We start from the raw sequence: 16,558 nt of genomic DNA on the forward strand, positions 1-16,558 counted from the left end.
CTCGTGTTCTAATACTTCTCTTCCTTTAAAGAATATTTCCCTGGTTAAAACCTTTGCTATATTTGAAAGTTTCTATCCTGTCCCCCCGTTTCCTTCTCTGCGCCAAACTATACATATTAAGATCTTTTAGTATTTCCGGGTAAGTTTTGTGCTGTAGGCACATTTTAGTTGCCACTCTTTGTACAGTTTCTAATGTATTTATATTCTTCTTGAGATATGGCCTCCAGAACTGAATACTGCAGGATATGTCCAATACCTATTTCGATTATAAATTTCGGTAAAGAACGTCAAAGAAAAAAAAATATTGAATTAATGTCACCTATTCATAATAAAGGCATTAATAATGAAACCGTTAAAAAATAAAGAAAAAAAATGTTTTTTTGTTTGTTTTGTTTTCTACCAATGAAACACATTTATTAGAATGTTGTTAATGTCTACCGAGCATAAAATACATTTTTACAGTTACCCAAGATTGCAAACACATGTTATAGCATGCATACGAGACTGTCAACACTACTCATTGGGACTTAGACAAGCCCATTAGCTGGAGCAAGAGTTATGGCAGAAAAACAAGCAACTTTGAGATAGCCAGGGCTGGATTCAGGAGTGGCTATACGTGCACTTGAGTTTGGCACACCCCTGCATCGACTATGGCAAAACTCACCCTCCCCGCCCAATTCACTCCCCGAAATCGTAGGCTATAGTAAGTGTCCTTTGCGTTCGAAGACGCAGCATCAGGGCATCACAAGGCAGCAACAATATCCAAGTCATTCTCTCTTGTACCATTTCCAATCTTTAATTGTCTGAACGACCATCGCACAATTTTCCTAATCATGCAAGCAAGCGTTTAGTTAGCTGTATGTGATGTTTGGTCCGAACTGAGTAAAGGTAAGGTGGCATGGCAGCAATTACATTTTTTAAAGCAATGCAGGCAATGGTGATGATGATGATGAGGATGACAACACCGATGATGATAGTTAAAGTTGACGAACATGTGGCTTGATCTTTAAGGGCTCTCTAGAATCCGTAAATAAGCAGCCACGGTCAAAATGCATATTTCAGTGAATCTCTAAGTGAAAATAAGTTAATAGGATCTCTGCAGGGTACAAAATTAGAGAATACATATTTTCTGCACATTTTCATGCACAATTACTGACTACAAATTTATTTGCTGAATTTTAAACATTTTGAAAAAGTACATTAAAAAAACATGAATGTGTAATGTGTCCAATCCATCATTTCATATGTTTGACTCATATCTACGAATCCTTTTAACTTTTTTTTCTCTATAAAGTAAACTGACAGTCAATACAACACACTTAACCAGGCCTGTCCAACCTGCGGCCCTCCAGATGTTGTGAAACTACAAGTCCCAGCATGCCCTTCCAGCTATCAACTGGTTGTCTACTGGCAAAGCATGCTGGGGCTAGTAGTTCCACAACATCTGGAGGGCCGCAGGTTGGACAGGCCTGCACTAAACATTGTGACTTCCCACTGCTATGGATTCCATTTAGAGCTGATGGACAAACTGAATGCAGAAAAAAATATTATTTTATTTTTTGTTTTGTTGTTAAAAATACTCCGGTTGATATGATAATGTATTATTACCTGGGCAATGGTATACTTAGATATGGAGAATTGCTATTTTTTGAGCCAGTCAAAACATACACTAGTTAGGATAGCAACCAATGTATTTGAACACCTATATGGGTGTAAAATAGAAAAACATAACTACACATATCTAATGGACTCCAATAGATACAAGACATTATAGGGCTAACTAAGTAAGGTGTCAAATTAAAAAACAGGCAAATCAGGGAATGCTGCTGTACAGTAAATGCTCACAGGAGAGAAGGGAATATGAAGGTTTGAATTGTCAGAGGTCAGGTCACTGATACAAGTCATAGGTGACGTCACAAGTTGTACCATTCAGAGACATTTTCCCCTAGAATAATCCAGGAAAAAAGCTCCTTCTATAAAGACTACAAACATGTGACCTTTATTGATGTTTGCGGATTGGCCTGACTCTTCAGGTCAATCCTGAAGAGTAAATTATTCTGTTTATTTTGGGAAAATCTGGACCAAACTTTAGTATTGGCCTTATCGATTCCCCCATCTCTATCATAAGGCAACTAAAAATTAAATAACAGTGTTTGTCATCTTATCATCAAAACGAGGCTATGAGTGTTTTAGTACTCCAACTAAATGGATATTTATCTAATATAACCCAATGCCACCTAACTCCTCTACTTTTCAGACTACAGGTATCAATAAATACTGTACCTGTAACTACACTATTGTCAGGATTCCCAATATGAAAACCACTGAGGGAGCATAAGTGGAAGAAAGTGGTTTATTAGTAACACAGGTAAACAGGTTAGGATATAATAAATGGTGTGGCAACAAGTACAGCAGGGTATCGCAGTTATAGCATGGATAACTCAGGAAGCCACATATTCAGAGAATGGTCAATAATATGGTTCAAAGAGTCAGTGCTGAGAAGCCAGAGGACAACATCTGGTGCAGAGGCTGGAGAAGCAGGATAAACCAGGGTAGTAAGGATACCTGGATTCTCGAGAGGCACAAGGCACCGGAGGAGTTACAGTTGCCAGGACTCAGGTTACTCTGGAGACACGAGGCACCGGAAGAGTAGCAGACAGAGAAAGTGTAGTGGTCTGCAGGGCAGAGTACTCGGAGACCCACGTAGGCAACAGCCAGGAGACTGAATCAAACATACAGGAGTAACAACTGCAGACAAGGGATGTATATAGCTGGATAGCTGCTGAAGACTGTAGTTGCTGGATTGCTGATACAGTAACACAGAAGAGTCAAACAAGCCAGGGATCAAAGCCAGACGGTCCACCACAATACCAGGGAGAATTTGGGATGAAGTCACAACAAAGCCAAGTCAGGGGTCAAAGAAGGAGGTGCCAAAATGGAGGGATAAGCAGAGGTCAATACCAGGAACTCAATCAAGGATAACACACAGGAGAACCAGCGTGTGTTAAGGCAACAGATGAACTGGCAAGGACTGCTGGGACAGGCAGTCTTTTACAGGTCAGGGACAGGTGCTAAGCATCCCAGAGTAACGAGCTTAACTCTGACAGGTAGGAGAGCAGTCCAAGTACCACAGTGACCCCTTTGGGTACAGCAGGCTGGATACATGTAAAAGTAAAGTTTAACATAGTTCTTTGCAGACAGGAGCTGCAGATGACAAGCAGCATCCTCAAGGAAGATGCTGCAGCGCAGCTGGAGGCAGATCGTGACAGCTATTTTCAGTTTTGTTGCTGATTATTGACAACCAGCATCAATCGTATATCAGATTTGTATACAAGCATCTCCATGTCATCATACATATAATGCCAGGGAAGCTAGAATGTCAGCATAAATATTTTTACACTGTTAAAATAATGAAAAAAGAAAGTCAGCTGGTCATACTGAAAGTGGTGCATGTGTGTGTGTGTGTGGGGGGGTGTATTAGAGAAAATTTCAGCGAGGCTAGAGGAAAAACTATAGTAACAGTAAATAATAGAATTTGCCATTACAGTTCAGCAAATAAACATTACAAAACTAACCTCAACCTCAAACTTCTGGCAATAACAGAAACATTGTTCAAACAATCATGACACTTTCTCACCTGCAGCTCTTTCACACGGCGGGCTCAACTTCACCCATGTCTGGAAGCAGACAAGGAGGTGGATTTGGACTCCACCCATCTCAACATTGAGCATTCACAGTTCCACCAAATATTCCATCACTCATATTCTCATCTTTTGAAGTACCAGGTGTCTGGATTTTCAACCCATTCTCATTGTGTATTGCTGGAATCCATCTTATTCCCCAGCACCACAACAACAATTCCTTGAACATTTCTTTGCTTGACTACCTCATTACTTATCCTCTGCCACCTCTACTATCATATTGACTGATTTCATCATACCCACTGATTATCCACATTCTCCTTGTGTCTCCAAAATACCCTCTCTAATCTCTTCTCTGCCTCTCCCAGTAGACTCTTCTGCTCATCTCCATAACCACTGCTTTGTTTTCTCCAGATTTTGTACCTTATCAACTGCAAGCTCTCCTCCACCACTTTAATGGCTCTACTGTAGAACTCTACTAAACCTCCTCATACCTGCATAAATCTAATTTTTATGAATTTTCAAACAACCTCTATACATTAAATTATCTCCCTAATTTTAACATTCTCCTCTCCTGATCTGGCAGCTGCACATCTCAACCAAATCCTAGCAACATCACTTGATCCAGAGTCTCCAGTTACTCTTTACTCTCAGCACTGACACGTTCTCCCACAAATGAAGATAAAGTATGACTCTTCTCCCCTCATCTCTGTTTGGATAATACTCCCCTGATCTCTCATCATTTGTGTTGGCTCACATTACTGAATGTCTTTCTGCTATTTTATCTTGGATAAACTCTCGCTACCTCAAACTCAATCTTTTAAAAAAACTGAGTTGCCTACCTGACATTTCTATTGCTGTTACCTCATCCAATCTCATTACCAGCTCATTACTTGCTCCCATTTCCGGCCACAGGACATTTTTCATGCTGCAATAACACTGTGGAATTTCTTCCCTCATACAACAGTTTCCCCTAGCCTCCGAACCTTCAAGCAGTCCTTGAAACTTAACCTCTTCCGGCAAGTTTATAAAATTCCCAAACGACTCTCTTAACCTTCCTAAGCTATTCTATTTGATTACCAACTAAACAGTTCACTCACATTTGTATTTATTCTCCTGCTCTACTCAAAAAACTTCTAAACTACATTATTGTTTGACTAGATTATATAGCCCCACTAAGCACTTTTCCCCGTTACAACTTGGTTACACCAGTATGTAAACAGTGGCACTCAGTGGCAGAAATACCATTGGTGCAGCAGGTGCGGTGCTCCGGGTCCCATGGAGATGATGGGGCCCACTGCATGGGGAACTAGTAAGCTCCGGGCCCCGGTTCCCTCCTGCAGCTTCCCTGCACTGCGGCCAACAGCGCACTAGTTCCACCTTTGGTGGCACTTATGTATCAAACTCAGATTGTAAACGTGCCAGCTAGATCCTCTTATCTTCTTGTCTGTCTGACAATACCTAGTGTGGTTTTATTACTGTGTTGTTCCCAATTGTAAAGCACTGTGAAGCATGGTGGTGCTATATAGATGTTAATAAATAAATAAACACAGGATATTTCATGGAGTATTTTGTTAAGCTAATAATGAATGTATGTTATACATACTGTACCTGTTTGTTCATAAATACATAAATGACAGGGTTGTACATGGAAGCGGTTTTTGCAAAAAATGCTGGGATTGCTGAGAGACGAGGATCCAGATCAATGGTAGGGTGTGCTGTAACAAGGATGGAAAAGGCAGCATATGGCGACCAGCAGATGAGAAAAGCCAGGATCATTATTATAACCATCCGTGTGACCTCTTTCTCTGGCTTTCTGGTAGATCCCAATCTGCTTTGTGCGTCTGATACCTATGGAAACAGTATTTTACAGTTGTAGACTGCAGTGTAATTTTCATAAAACTCATGTTTTTCAGCAGTTAAAGAGACTTATATAGATTGTTTCTTGTCTAGAACGTCCTGGCTACTGTATAATTGCACATCCCCACTCAGCTAGGAAACATAACCCTTGTTTAGCGTTAGGACTTGTGAACAGGGACAATCTTGATCTATCTCTATTCAATTCTGCTTTATGTGCAGTGGACACAGGGAAATCATTGATTACAATCACAATATAATAAGCCTACACATAAGGTTTCTAATTAATTAGCAAGTAGTAGGTTCTCCTTGTCTGTGTTCCATCATCCATTTAAGTAAGGGCTCCCATGTGTCCTGGTCCAAAGCTCCTTTTGACACTACTTAATTAACAAGTATTTAGCACACAGAAGGCTCTGGAAATTAATATGGAAATTGTGGCTGGGTCCCCCTCACCTACTATATGGCCAAGATGAGTGCTCCAGCATCGAATGAGTTAATACCTGATGTTGCTGTGCCGAATGGGTTAAACCTCAACACTAAGGGATTAAAGATGTATTAAAAGGTATATTTATTAATTTAAATGTAAATGTTTAATGTATAGGCGCTGTGGCGCCGGTTAGTAAGAGTTAAGTCTGTGCACTGAGAGTGTAAATCCATTTATTTTCATATTAGCCATGTATTGACTTAGTATGAGATTTGGAGGAAATTTGTTTCTGCAACTGCAACATGAGGAAAGGATCGCATGTTAATTGATTCTTTTCATGTGCGTGACCAACACTTGTTTAGCTTGAATACACAGCAGGGGGGGTGTTACCTTTCTTTCCTGTGTAGCTTTTCATCCTGTATCTTAGAAGCTGTCTGAATAATGCAACCAGCGAGTAATTTAGGAAATTACAGATTGATGTGAATTTTATAAGTTAAATTACGTTAAATGCAAGGATAGAGAATATATTACATCCCGATGTTAAACATTAAATGTAAAATCTCAGTAGTATCATTCCATCTGTAACTTCTGGAGAATCACTAGTACATCAAATTAGCATGTAACTGTCCTTATTAGGACTGCTTGAGATAATAAAACATCACTGCTTCAAGATTCTGCTTTGACGTCTACTTACCTGCTGTAATTCCTGTGACCTACAGACTAGACCAATCTAATTTGTTATCCAGATGTTCTGAGACTGGGACCCAGCATCTAATAATAGCCCTCACCTCACTACCCTGCAGCTCTGGCCAGTGTGATAGTCCAAGGGGAACCATCTACAACAACCCTGATCTAACGGAAGAGCCCAGGGGTACCAGCCCAGGTGCCAAGCAAAGGGGTACAGTAGCAGCAAGAGTTTTAGAAATACATAAATTATCAGTAAAAAGTATGATCCCTAGTACATTATTAGACAGTTATCCATAATGATGATTTAAATGCTGGTAAACCATGTGCCAGATGCTGGTCCCAGCATTCACTGCCAGTCAAGGGTGTGCTGAGATTTGTAGCTCCACAACTAATGAAATCTACTCCTGATCAAATTAATATAGGAAAAAATCCACTCCACTTAGTACTACAAGAGAACATAGGGCAAACATAATAATAATAATAATAATAATAATAATAATAATACTCTCAGCCCCCTCTTCACCATCTGTGCAGTAACGTACCTTTCTCAGCTTTCTCATTACTTTTCCGTAAGACACAAATATGAGCATCAGAGGTAGCACAAAACATGTTGTAAGGAATGTGATAATGTAGGTTTGATCGTTCATTTTTCCTGAATACCTGCGCCACAAATACAAGAAATTCAGAATTATTCAGTGACTAATAGCAGAGTTGCAGAGATAATATGGAACACTTTGTCATGGCACGTCTTAGCTCATTGCTTAAAATTATATTTATACTACTGAACTATACATATTTAATTCAAAATGCAGCCTTATCCATTTTTATTTAGAGTGACACAAAATCTAGAACAACTTTGGGAAAAGCATCAACTTTAGAAAACAAATTCTGATGCAGATTTGGCATAGAATTTGAAACTTTAGGTTTATTGGGAGATAGCAAGGAGCAAATTGTACTCATCACTGATGATGGAGAAGATGTAACATACATAGAGGACATTGTGAAGGTAGAGGAGCGCTCATCTATAAACATGCTGGTTCGTTAATCGGCTCCAGAATGTTTAATCCTAGTGTGTTCATCTGGTTGGTAATATAAATAGTAAGCTCTGCTGGGCCACAGATTGGTGTGAATGATTAAACATGCTCTGTAAAGCATTGTGTAATATTTAGTCACTATATAAATAAATGCTAAAACTACGAATAAAAATAAATGGATGAAGAATTGTTGTAATGATGAATTCCAGGCTAGTAGAGACCTTCTTGATTGGAACAAGTCAGATGTGTCCATGTACGTTTTTATAGTAGATCTGTACTGAAGTCTTGCACAAATAAGTAGAGGTATCGATGTAGGCTAATTTATTATCATAGGATTAACTCAACAGTAATGGAGAGAAAATGAGAGATCTTTGTTAGAAAGGGGATAATAGGGAGCTGTCAAATATTTTGCTAAGAGCAAACTTTGTTTAACTGAGAATAACCTGTTAATCCCACACAACTAAACTGGTGTCTTTAAAACATCAAATCAGAATTTGTGCAGAAACTTTAGACATCTGAGATGAAAACAGTATAGAGCCGTTATATAATTAGGCACAACCTCGGACTGGCCTGCCGGCCAGCCGGGCTATACACCGGTAGGCCCGGCCGCAATTAAGCCCTGCCCCCTCCGACGTTGGGGCGGAGCTTGCAGGGAGTACCTCATTGACGGACGTCTGCGGCGGCAATGTAACAAACACACTACCGCGCAGGTGCAGAGAGCCATGTCTGGGCTCTCTGCACCTGCGCGGTAGTGTGTTTTTAACTTCGGCAGGCGAGGAGGAGTTGTCCCTAGCCGCGGTCGCCCAGAGGAGCAGCATGCTGGAGCATTTCAGAGTCACAGGTAAGTGACACACTAAGCTCCTAGCCAGCCAGCCAGTATTTTTTTTTGGGGGGGAAACAAAACAGCACATAAACCATAGGCTGAGGGAGACGGGGGCCCTTGTAAACTAAGTATGTAATATAGGATGCCTATATGACACACTGAGCTCCCAGCTAGCCAGCCAGTATTTTTTTTTGGGGGGGGGGGGGGGGAAACAAAAGAGCACATAAGCCCTAGGCTGAGGGAAACGGGGGGCCCTTGTAAACGAAGTATGTAATATAGGATGCATATATATATATAAAGTAACATACCTCTTCAGAACTACAGTGCTAGCAGAAAAAACTCACACTAACAAACCTCCGCCAAATCCAATAATACAGCTACGAGCCAGGAAGGAATCCTATATATATATTTATATATATATATATATATATATCAATCATATATGTATATATATATATATATATATATATATATATGTATATATATATATGTATGATCTATATGTATATATGTATATATATATATATATATATATATATATATATGTATATATATGTATGATCTATATGTATATATGAATATATATATATATATATATATATTATGCAGAAAGAGGAAAATGGGGAGAGCCCTGAGGGATGAAAGGGGGAAATGGGGAGAGCCCTGAGGGATGAAAGGGGGAAATGGGGAGAGCCCTGAGGGATGAAAGGGGGAAATGGGGAGAGCCCTGAGGGATGAAAGGGGGAAATGGGGAGAGCCCTGAGGCAAAAGCATTTGTGATAAAATGTTTGTGTATATTACAATACAGAAAACACACTGGGCCCCATTTGAAAACTGGAAGATAATGAGAAAAACCAGGATCAATCAAAGCTAAGGATACTCATTATTTACAGGTTGGAAAACATTTCTCTATACTAATCTTTTTAATGTTTCTAAATATTTCATTTTAGCCAGCCACTGTGAAACTGTATACTAAGTTTGCATGATATGATGAAAACGGCTTTGTTTATGGAATATCATGATTATGAGATTATATAATGTTCCTAATTATGTGATCATTGCATATAATTAGTATATTTTGAGGGAATGGCATGTTGGAGGGCATGGCATGATTATAACGAAGTAGGATGGCATGTATATGGTTGACATAGGCTTGCATGATTATAATGAAGTAGGATGGCATGATTATATTGCGGTGGCATGCCCTTAATAATGTGTATTTTGTCTTGCTAGGGTGGCATGATAATATTGAAGTAAGATAGGCTTGTCTTTATAATACTGAGTATGTGTTAATCATAGCTATATAGGATGGCATAATTATATTGAGATCTTGGTAATTGTGCTATGTTACCATGTTGGCATCATTATATATGAGGTTGTTTATAATGAAGAGATTGTAGGACAGCATGATAAAGGATGAGATCCAAGAAATTGTTATGCATGATTGAGGGAAACAGAGTTGGTACTATCTGCAGTCAGGGCATCAAGCAATCTTCAGTGGGCATCACTGATGTAAATAATATTGTTTGTGTTATTGCTAGGCAATACAAAATCTCTTCCAAAAGAAGTGCAGTTTCAGAAGACAAAAGACAAGCGGAAGTGCCTAAAAAGAAGAGATATAGTAGTGGCTCAGTAAAGAGATTGCAAGCGTCACAAAAGAGCCTGAGAGACGCAGGAAATGCACCAGGCCAACAAAAGCTATGGAAGTCTAAGGATGTTACTGTAGAACCAAAGGACTTAAGCCTTCAACATGTTTCTGAAAGCACAGTAGAGAAGGATGCTGCAGCATCAGTATCTAGTGCAGACGAAGGTCCGTCCGTTGTAATAAGTGAACCGGAAGGCTCAGGAGAAAACATTTGTGGGCTCGGCCCATGGTAAAGATACGAACAGTTCTGCAGAAAGTGAGATCTTGTTTTCACCTATTCCATCTGTATCTGAAAAATGTAACGTTTTAATTGCACCAGAAGCATTATGCAGTATTTCAGCAAAATTACATTTTATGAAAGCTCACCCTGTGCAGCCACCTTCAGATGCTACTCATGCTTTGCCTTTACAAGCTCATAAAGTCTACTTTCCCACCGGTACCCGGTGGAAGTGTCATTCAGAGGAAATGGCTGTCTTACTGTGTTCAAAGTCAAAAAATATTTTGTTAAACTTGTATGGCATTTTGTAGCAATCGTAAAAGTAATTTTATTTTTGGATGGCAAGTTAATAAACACCATGTGTATGACAGAGTAAGAGAGCATAAAGAATCCAGCCAACATCAAGTAGCTGTCAGTGCATATTTGCATGCAAAAAGGAAAAGTGATATAGAAACTTTAATCAATGTAAATTTAGTAAACAAACATAGAGAAGTGCAGCACAATCGCATGGTAATCAGTCGCCTTATTGCTATCATACTATAAATTACAAAGCAAGCGCTTGCTCATACTTTACTCAATAGTGACCTCAACCACGGTAACTTTCTGGAGTTAGTTCTGCTTCTGAGTAAATATGATGGTGCCTGCAAAAACACATAGAGCAGGCAGTAGCAAAAAGTGAGGTCATGAAAAGACGCCATCAGAAGAGTAAAGGAAGGGGTGGAATGGTAACATTTTTAAGCAAAACAACTGTTAACAAGCTGATAATAATAATGGGAAATATGGTAAAACAGAAAATAAGCCAGGAGGTGAAAGATGCTGTGAAATTTAGTGTAGAAATGGACAGTACACAGGATATTGCTGTTGTGGAACAATGTAGCATCATTTTAAGGTATCCCAAAGACAGCGTGGTTTTTGAAAGACTCTTCAGTCTTGTTGATGTCAGAAGCACTACTGGGGAAGCTCTTTTTTCAGTTCTGAAGGAGCGACTGGAAATGTTCTCTCTGAGCATAAGTAACATTATTGGTTGCTCTTTTGATGGTGCTGCAAACATGAGTGGGCACTACAGTGGAGTACAGGCCTACGTAAGAAAAGAGTCCTGTAATTCAGTGTACACTTGGGGGTAAATGTATGAACATGCGGGTTCTTCAACACCCGCTTGTTCAGCGTGTTCGGCGATTAAATTTCAAGCGGCGCTGCATTGTAAAGGGAAGTTTCCTTTTACAATGCAGCGCCGCTTGAAATTTAATCGCCGAACACGCTGAACACGCGGGTGTTGAAGAACCCGCATGTTCATACATTTACCCCCAAGTGTTATGCTCATATTCTCAATTTGGTCATTGTATATATCACACAGTGTGTTACTCCAGTAAAGTCTTTATTTGGGCTTTTAGAGAAAACAGCATGTTTTTTTTCAGAGTCTTACAAGAGATCATCTGTGTGGGCAGAACATGTCTCCAACCAGCGTCAAGGGCAGGAAAAACTGTAACGACTAAAGACAATTGGTGATACACGCTGGTGGAGCAAACCAAGGGCATTAAGTACAATTTTTGGATCATCTTCTGAACAATCCAATGAATTGTACAGCACCTTGCTTTCTTGCCTGCAGTATATATCAGTGTCACCACAGTTTGACAGTAAAATCATTAGTGAGGCAAGGTACTTACTCCATGGCTGGACAAGATACGAAACACTACTTGTATCATTTATGTTCATGCATTTTGTAATTGCAACTCCAGTTTCCGATTATCTGCAGACTGCTGGCTTGGACATATTACAGGCCTGGCAAATGGTTGACATTGCCAAGGGTCTGCTTCAGAAGCTTAGACCTTCATTTTCGAAAGTAATTGAATTAGTGAATTCATTTATTGACAAAGTTGAGAGTTCGCTTGAAGAGCATTCTGTAACTGCTGAAGTACAAAAAAGTCTACCAGAAAAAAGAACAGCAAGGAAAAAAAAGATGCCTGGTAAGTTAGCTCAGGATAAGCCAATTGAAGACTCTAAAAGCTTTCAAAATACAGACATACTATGTTGTACTTGATCAAGCAGTAGAGAGTATTGATAGAAGGTTTTCAAAAAATGAAAGCCTCATTCAGAATTTAACCTACTTTGACCCAAGGCAGTTTAACCAAATGATGAAGGATCAGTGTGAGATACCAACAGAGGCTCTGAGAACTGTTGCAGATTTGGCTGAGGTAGACATTGTCCAGCTTAAAGCAGAGCTTCTAAATTTTGTGAAGAATTATTCTGTGCTTAAAAAGCCATATTCTCTTCCAAGCACAAGTGTTATTGTAGAAGAAACAAACGTTGAAGAAACAATGTCCAGTCATATAAAATGATAGCCTGTAAAAACTGCCTGACCTGTTGCTACCGGCTCCTATATGATCACAATTTACACTCTGCTGCATATACCAATCTGTTTTCTGTGTACAAAACTCTTCTTACATTAGCTTGTACTCAGGTATCTTGCAAAAGAGTTTTTTCAAAGCTTAAAATTGTAAAAAATAGATTGAGATCAATGATTGGCCAAGAATTGTTAGAATCATTTCTGCTTCCTAATATAGAAAGGGATATTGTTGGAAATTTCATATTTGATGACATAATTGATACATTTGCACATTCATCTTCTCTTCTACAAAGATTGCTTCTGTAACAGCTTAATTGCTGTTACCGATAATGCTTCATCAATACCACTCCAAAAGATGATGGATCTAATATATGGGGGTATATTGCACTGTCTGTGATAAGCAGATTAAAAATATGTTTACGTAAAGTGATTTAAAAATCACTACTGTGTGGTGTTGGAATATTAAGGAATGTTATTTATATTTTTTTGCGTTGTTCTGTCAGATGTTCTCAGTCTTACACTAAATAGTTGTTTGTTTTACATTTTCTAGTTCTAATTTATATTTTTGCATTCATACATGTGTTTATTACTATAAATAAAGGTTATTTATTGATTGATACATATTTTAACTATAGTTTTGTATACATGATATATGTGAAACTCGCCTAATTTACAATGTCCTCTTTGTTCTTGAAGGACCACACTATAGTGCTATAAGTTGTCCTCCATGGGCTGACCACACTCCCTTGACTGGCCACACCCACTCTTACAGTTGGCCACACCCCAATGTAGTGGGCCCCTATCACTGCATTCCCCTGGTGGGCCCTTCATGCCCCAGACCGACACTGATTAGGCAGCCTGTCCTACTGTAAATCATAACAGGTGATTTACAGGATTTACATTAATAAGGTGCTGCTCAATCTGTCTCCTAATGACATTTGCATAATGCAGCCACTGGCATTACACAGGACACAGTGGAAAGGACTAAACCAGATGGTGACTAAGTGGTTAGCACTTCTGCCTTACAGCACTGGGGTCATGAGTTCAATTCCCGACCATGGCCTTATCTTTGAGGAGTTTTTATGTTCTCCCCGTATTTGCGTGGGTTTCCTCCGGGTGCTCTGGTTTCCTTCCACACTCCAAAAACAATACTGGTAGGTTAATTGGCTGCTAACAAACTTGACCCTAGTGTTTGTGTTTGTGTGTGTGTGTGTGTGTGTGTGTGTGTGTGTTTGTGTGTGTTAGGGAATTTAGACTGTAAGCACCAATGGAGCAGGGACTGATGTGAGTTCAGTGTACAGCTCTGCGGAATTAGTGGCACCATATAAATAAATGGTAATAATAATAATAAGAAATGTATTTGGTAGATGTGCATTGTTTGATATTCTGTTTATTAAGACATACACAAGCGTGCTTTAATTGTCAGAAACAACAAAAAGCACCTAGCTGAGTATTTTTTTTTCACCATTAAAAATCCGAGTTATCACTGTGATAGCAGACATATTGATAATTGGGACTCCCAACACTAGACAGCAATTTTTTTTTATTATTTTTTTTTAAATCTAACAATGTCCGTTATACTGATCCAGGTGGAATAAATGTTAAATTGTCAGGGGTACCGTACTAGATTGCACCTTCTGTTAATGGCTATCAGCTGGAAGATGAGAAGCTCAATTCCCCATTTAGAAAGCTTATCCGTTTAATCTAGCGCAAGTGTTAGAATTTCTAAGAGATTCCATTGTAAATCAACCATGTGAGTAATTGCTCTGCTTTTTAATGTGCTATTAAGAGGTTTTATACTTATGCAATAAAGGTAATTTTTTAACAACATTGTCAGCGCTACAAGAATACAATTTACATCACGTTTCATGCTGCTCTTCCACTAATGATTGAGGTGAGCAGCCACGTTTATAAATTATGATGATGATTCACTTTGAAATTGAGATTTAGCATACAGTACAGAGAGCACTATATATATATATATATATATATATATATATATATATATATATATATATATTTATTTTTTCTCTCTTCTGCAGATATACACCATGTCTGCATCATACTTTCTGAGCCACCAGCAGAACTATTGCTTGTTTTATTGTCTAAATTGAGCAAAGAGCTATAAAATTGAGCTTTCCTGCCAAACTGTGCCTATAAATGCGCCTCCCCACAAAAAGAGCCAGAAACGCACTCCCCCACCATAGTGAAACTGGAAGTGCAAAACAGGTACTATTAGAAGTATGGCATGAGCCCTGTTCTCCAGCAGCTCAGAGATGGTAAATAATCTGAGTGTTTTGCAAAACTATGTGATCTTACACCACCGAACTCCACCTCTTGGTTATTGTAAACCTCTGCTCCTCCGCAAATATTGTCATCAGGGTCGGATTAAGGGATGGGAGGCCCCAGGCTAAGGGTAATGTGAGGGGCCCCCCCACACATGAGCCATCCCCCCACCCATGAGCAACCCCCCCTCCCCCCACCCGTGAACTTACCTCCTTCCATTCTTCTGTCACTGTAGTACTTATTACACGGCGTGCTGTAATCTCCTTACTGAGGAGATCTTGTGAGAATGAGACTATGACCCAGAGACTCGCTCTCACCAGATCTCCTCAGTAAGGAGATTACTGTGTGCCGCGTAAGTACTACAGTGACAGCAGGCAGCTAACAGCATAACATTTGCTGTTAGCTGCCTGCCATTCTTCTTGAACAGGTGACAGTGGGAGGCGGGCGGGGACGCCTCTGACCCAATGAATGCCGGCGGGCCCCCCAGCTGCCCGAGGCCCCTGGGCTGTAGCCCCTTTAGCCCTATTGTTAATCCGGCTCTGATTGTCATCCTGCTTGACAGCTAGGCTCACCAGTCAAGGTGCTCCGCACCATCAAATGGGATTTGTCCAGGACATTTTGCATTTTGTAAAAGAATGTACAAAAGTATTTGTTTGCAAAAAAAAACCAACTCATTGGCTTTTAAAGATTAATGTCCTGACAGCAGAGGTTCAGTAGAACAATGTTTATCATGTAATTCAACTTTTGCATTGTAATAACAACATGAAACCAGAGACAGATTTGACCCTGTGGGAATCGAGTTGTAATTTGTCAGAATTAAGAAGTATAGGAGCAATGTATTATGCGCAGAATTCTATTATAAATATCGTTGTCAGATATGTTGCTTCATTTGACAAACATCTACCTAGTTACAAGCAGCAAAGGCCTCCTGGGATACTAAGGTAGAACAAGAAATGTAATATTTAAGCTTCAAAATGTTGACAAGTTTGCACACAAATAAACAGAAATCAAGTGCTAATAATTTTGATATTTCTGTGCTTGGCATTATACTGCTAAAGTCCAATTGCATTGACTTGCAAAAAAGTTTACTTTCCTTTGTCTAGAGAAGGGGGAAAAACAAGCCTCCATTAAAAATAAAAATCTAAAAATGAAAACAATATTTTGTAATAAAACTACCTCCCCCAAACTAGTAGAACGACCGTGTTCTGTAAGTCATGGTACATCGTGGGACTGCAGAACACAGCACTGTGAGTTTCAATGGAGTATGCAATATTTACCTAAAAAGATATTTACCTATTTTGAGATTACTGCTAGGGAATTCCACATCAGTACTGCTCTTTCTGTAAAGAACCCGCAAACTACTAAGCAGTCATAATAAGTTATTTCCATGTTAGTGCATTGTTAACAGGTGCCAGAAATGAAAGCGCCTTTACTAATTTATATATTATGCAGCTGTGCACTTTGACAGAACTGACCGCAGACATATTTGGAATGCACATAACATGTGCATGCATTAACAAGTTATGTTTCATTCTCTAGAACACCAAGGGGCAGATTTAATTCTAAATAAATTTGCTGTGTAGTTTCTCGAAACGGGCGC

At 39.3% G+C, this 16,558-nt stretch overlaps 1 protein-coding gene across 1 annotated transcript in view; it reads right to left on the reverse strand.

Moving 5' to 3' along the window:
- LOC142160998 (opsin-VA-like) overlaps nt 1-16,558 on the reverse strand; it is a 64,485-nt gene that overhangs the window by 8,080 nt on the left and 39,847 nt on the right. The window contains exons 3-4 of the mRNA XM_075216187.1: nt 7,152-7,269; nt 5,253-5,492 (exon numbers count right to left, since the gene is read on the reverse strand). Of these exons, the coding sequence (XP_075072288.1) occupies nt 5,253-5,492; nt 7,152-7,269 (358 nt within the window). The remainder of the gene's footprint in view (nt 1-5,252; nt 5,493-7,151; nt 7,270-16,558) is intronic.

This window comes from Mixophyes fleayi, chromosome 6 (assembly GCF_038048845.1).
Source record: "Mixophyes fleayi isolate aMixFle1 chromosome 6, aMixFle1.hap1, whole genome shotgun sequence".
Taxonomy (NCBI): Eukaryota; Metazoa; Chordata; class Amphibia; order Anura; family Limnodynastidae; genus Mixophyes; species Mixophyes fleayi.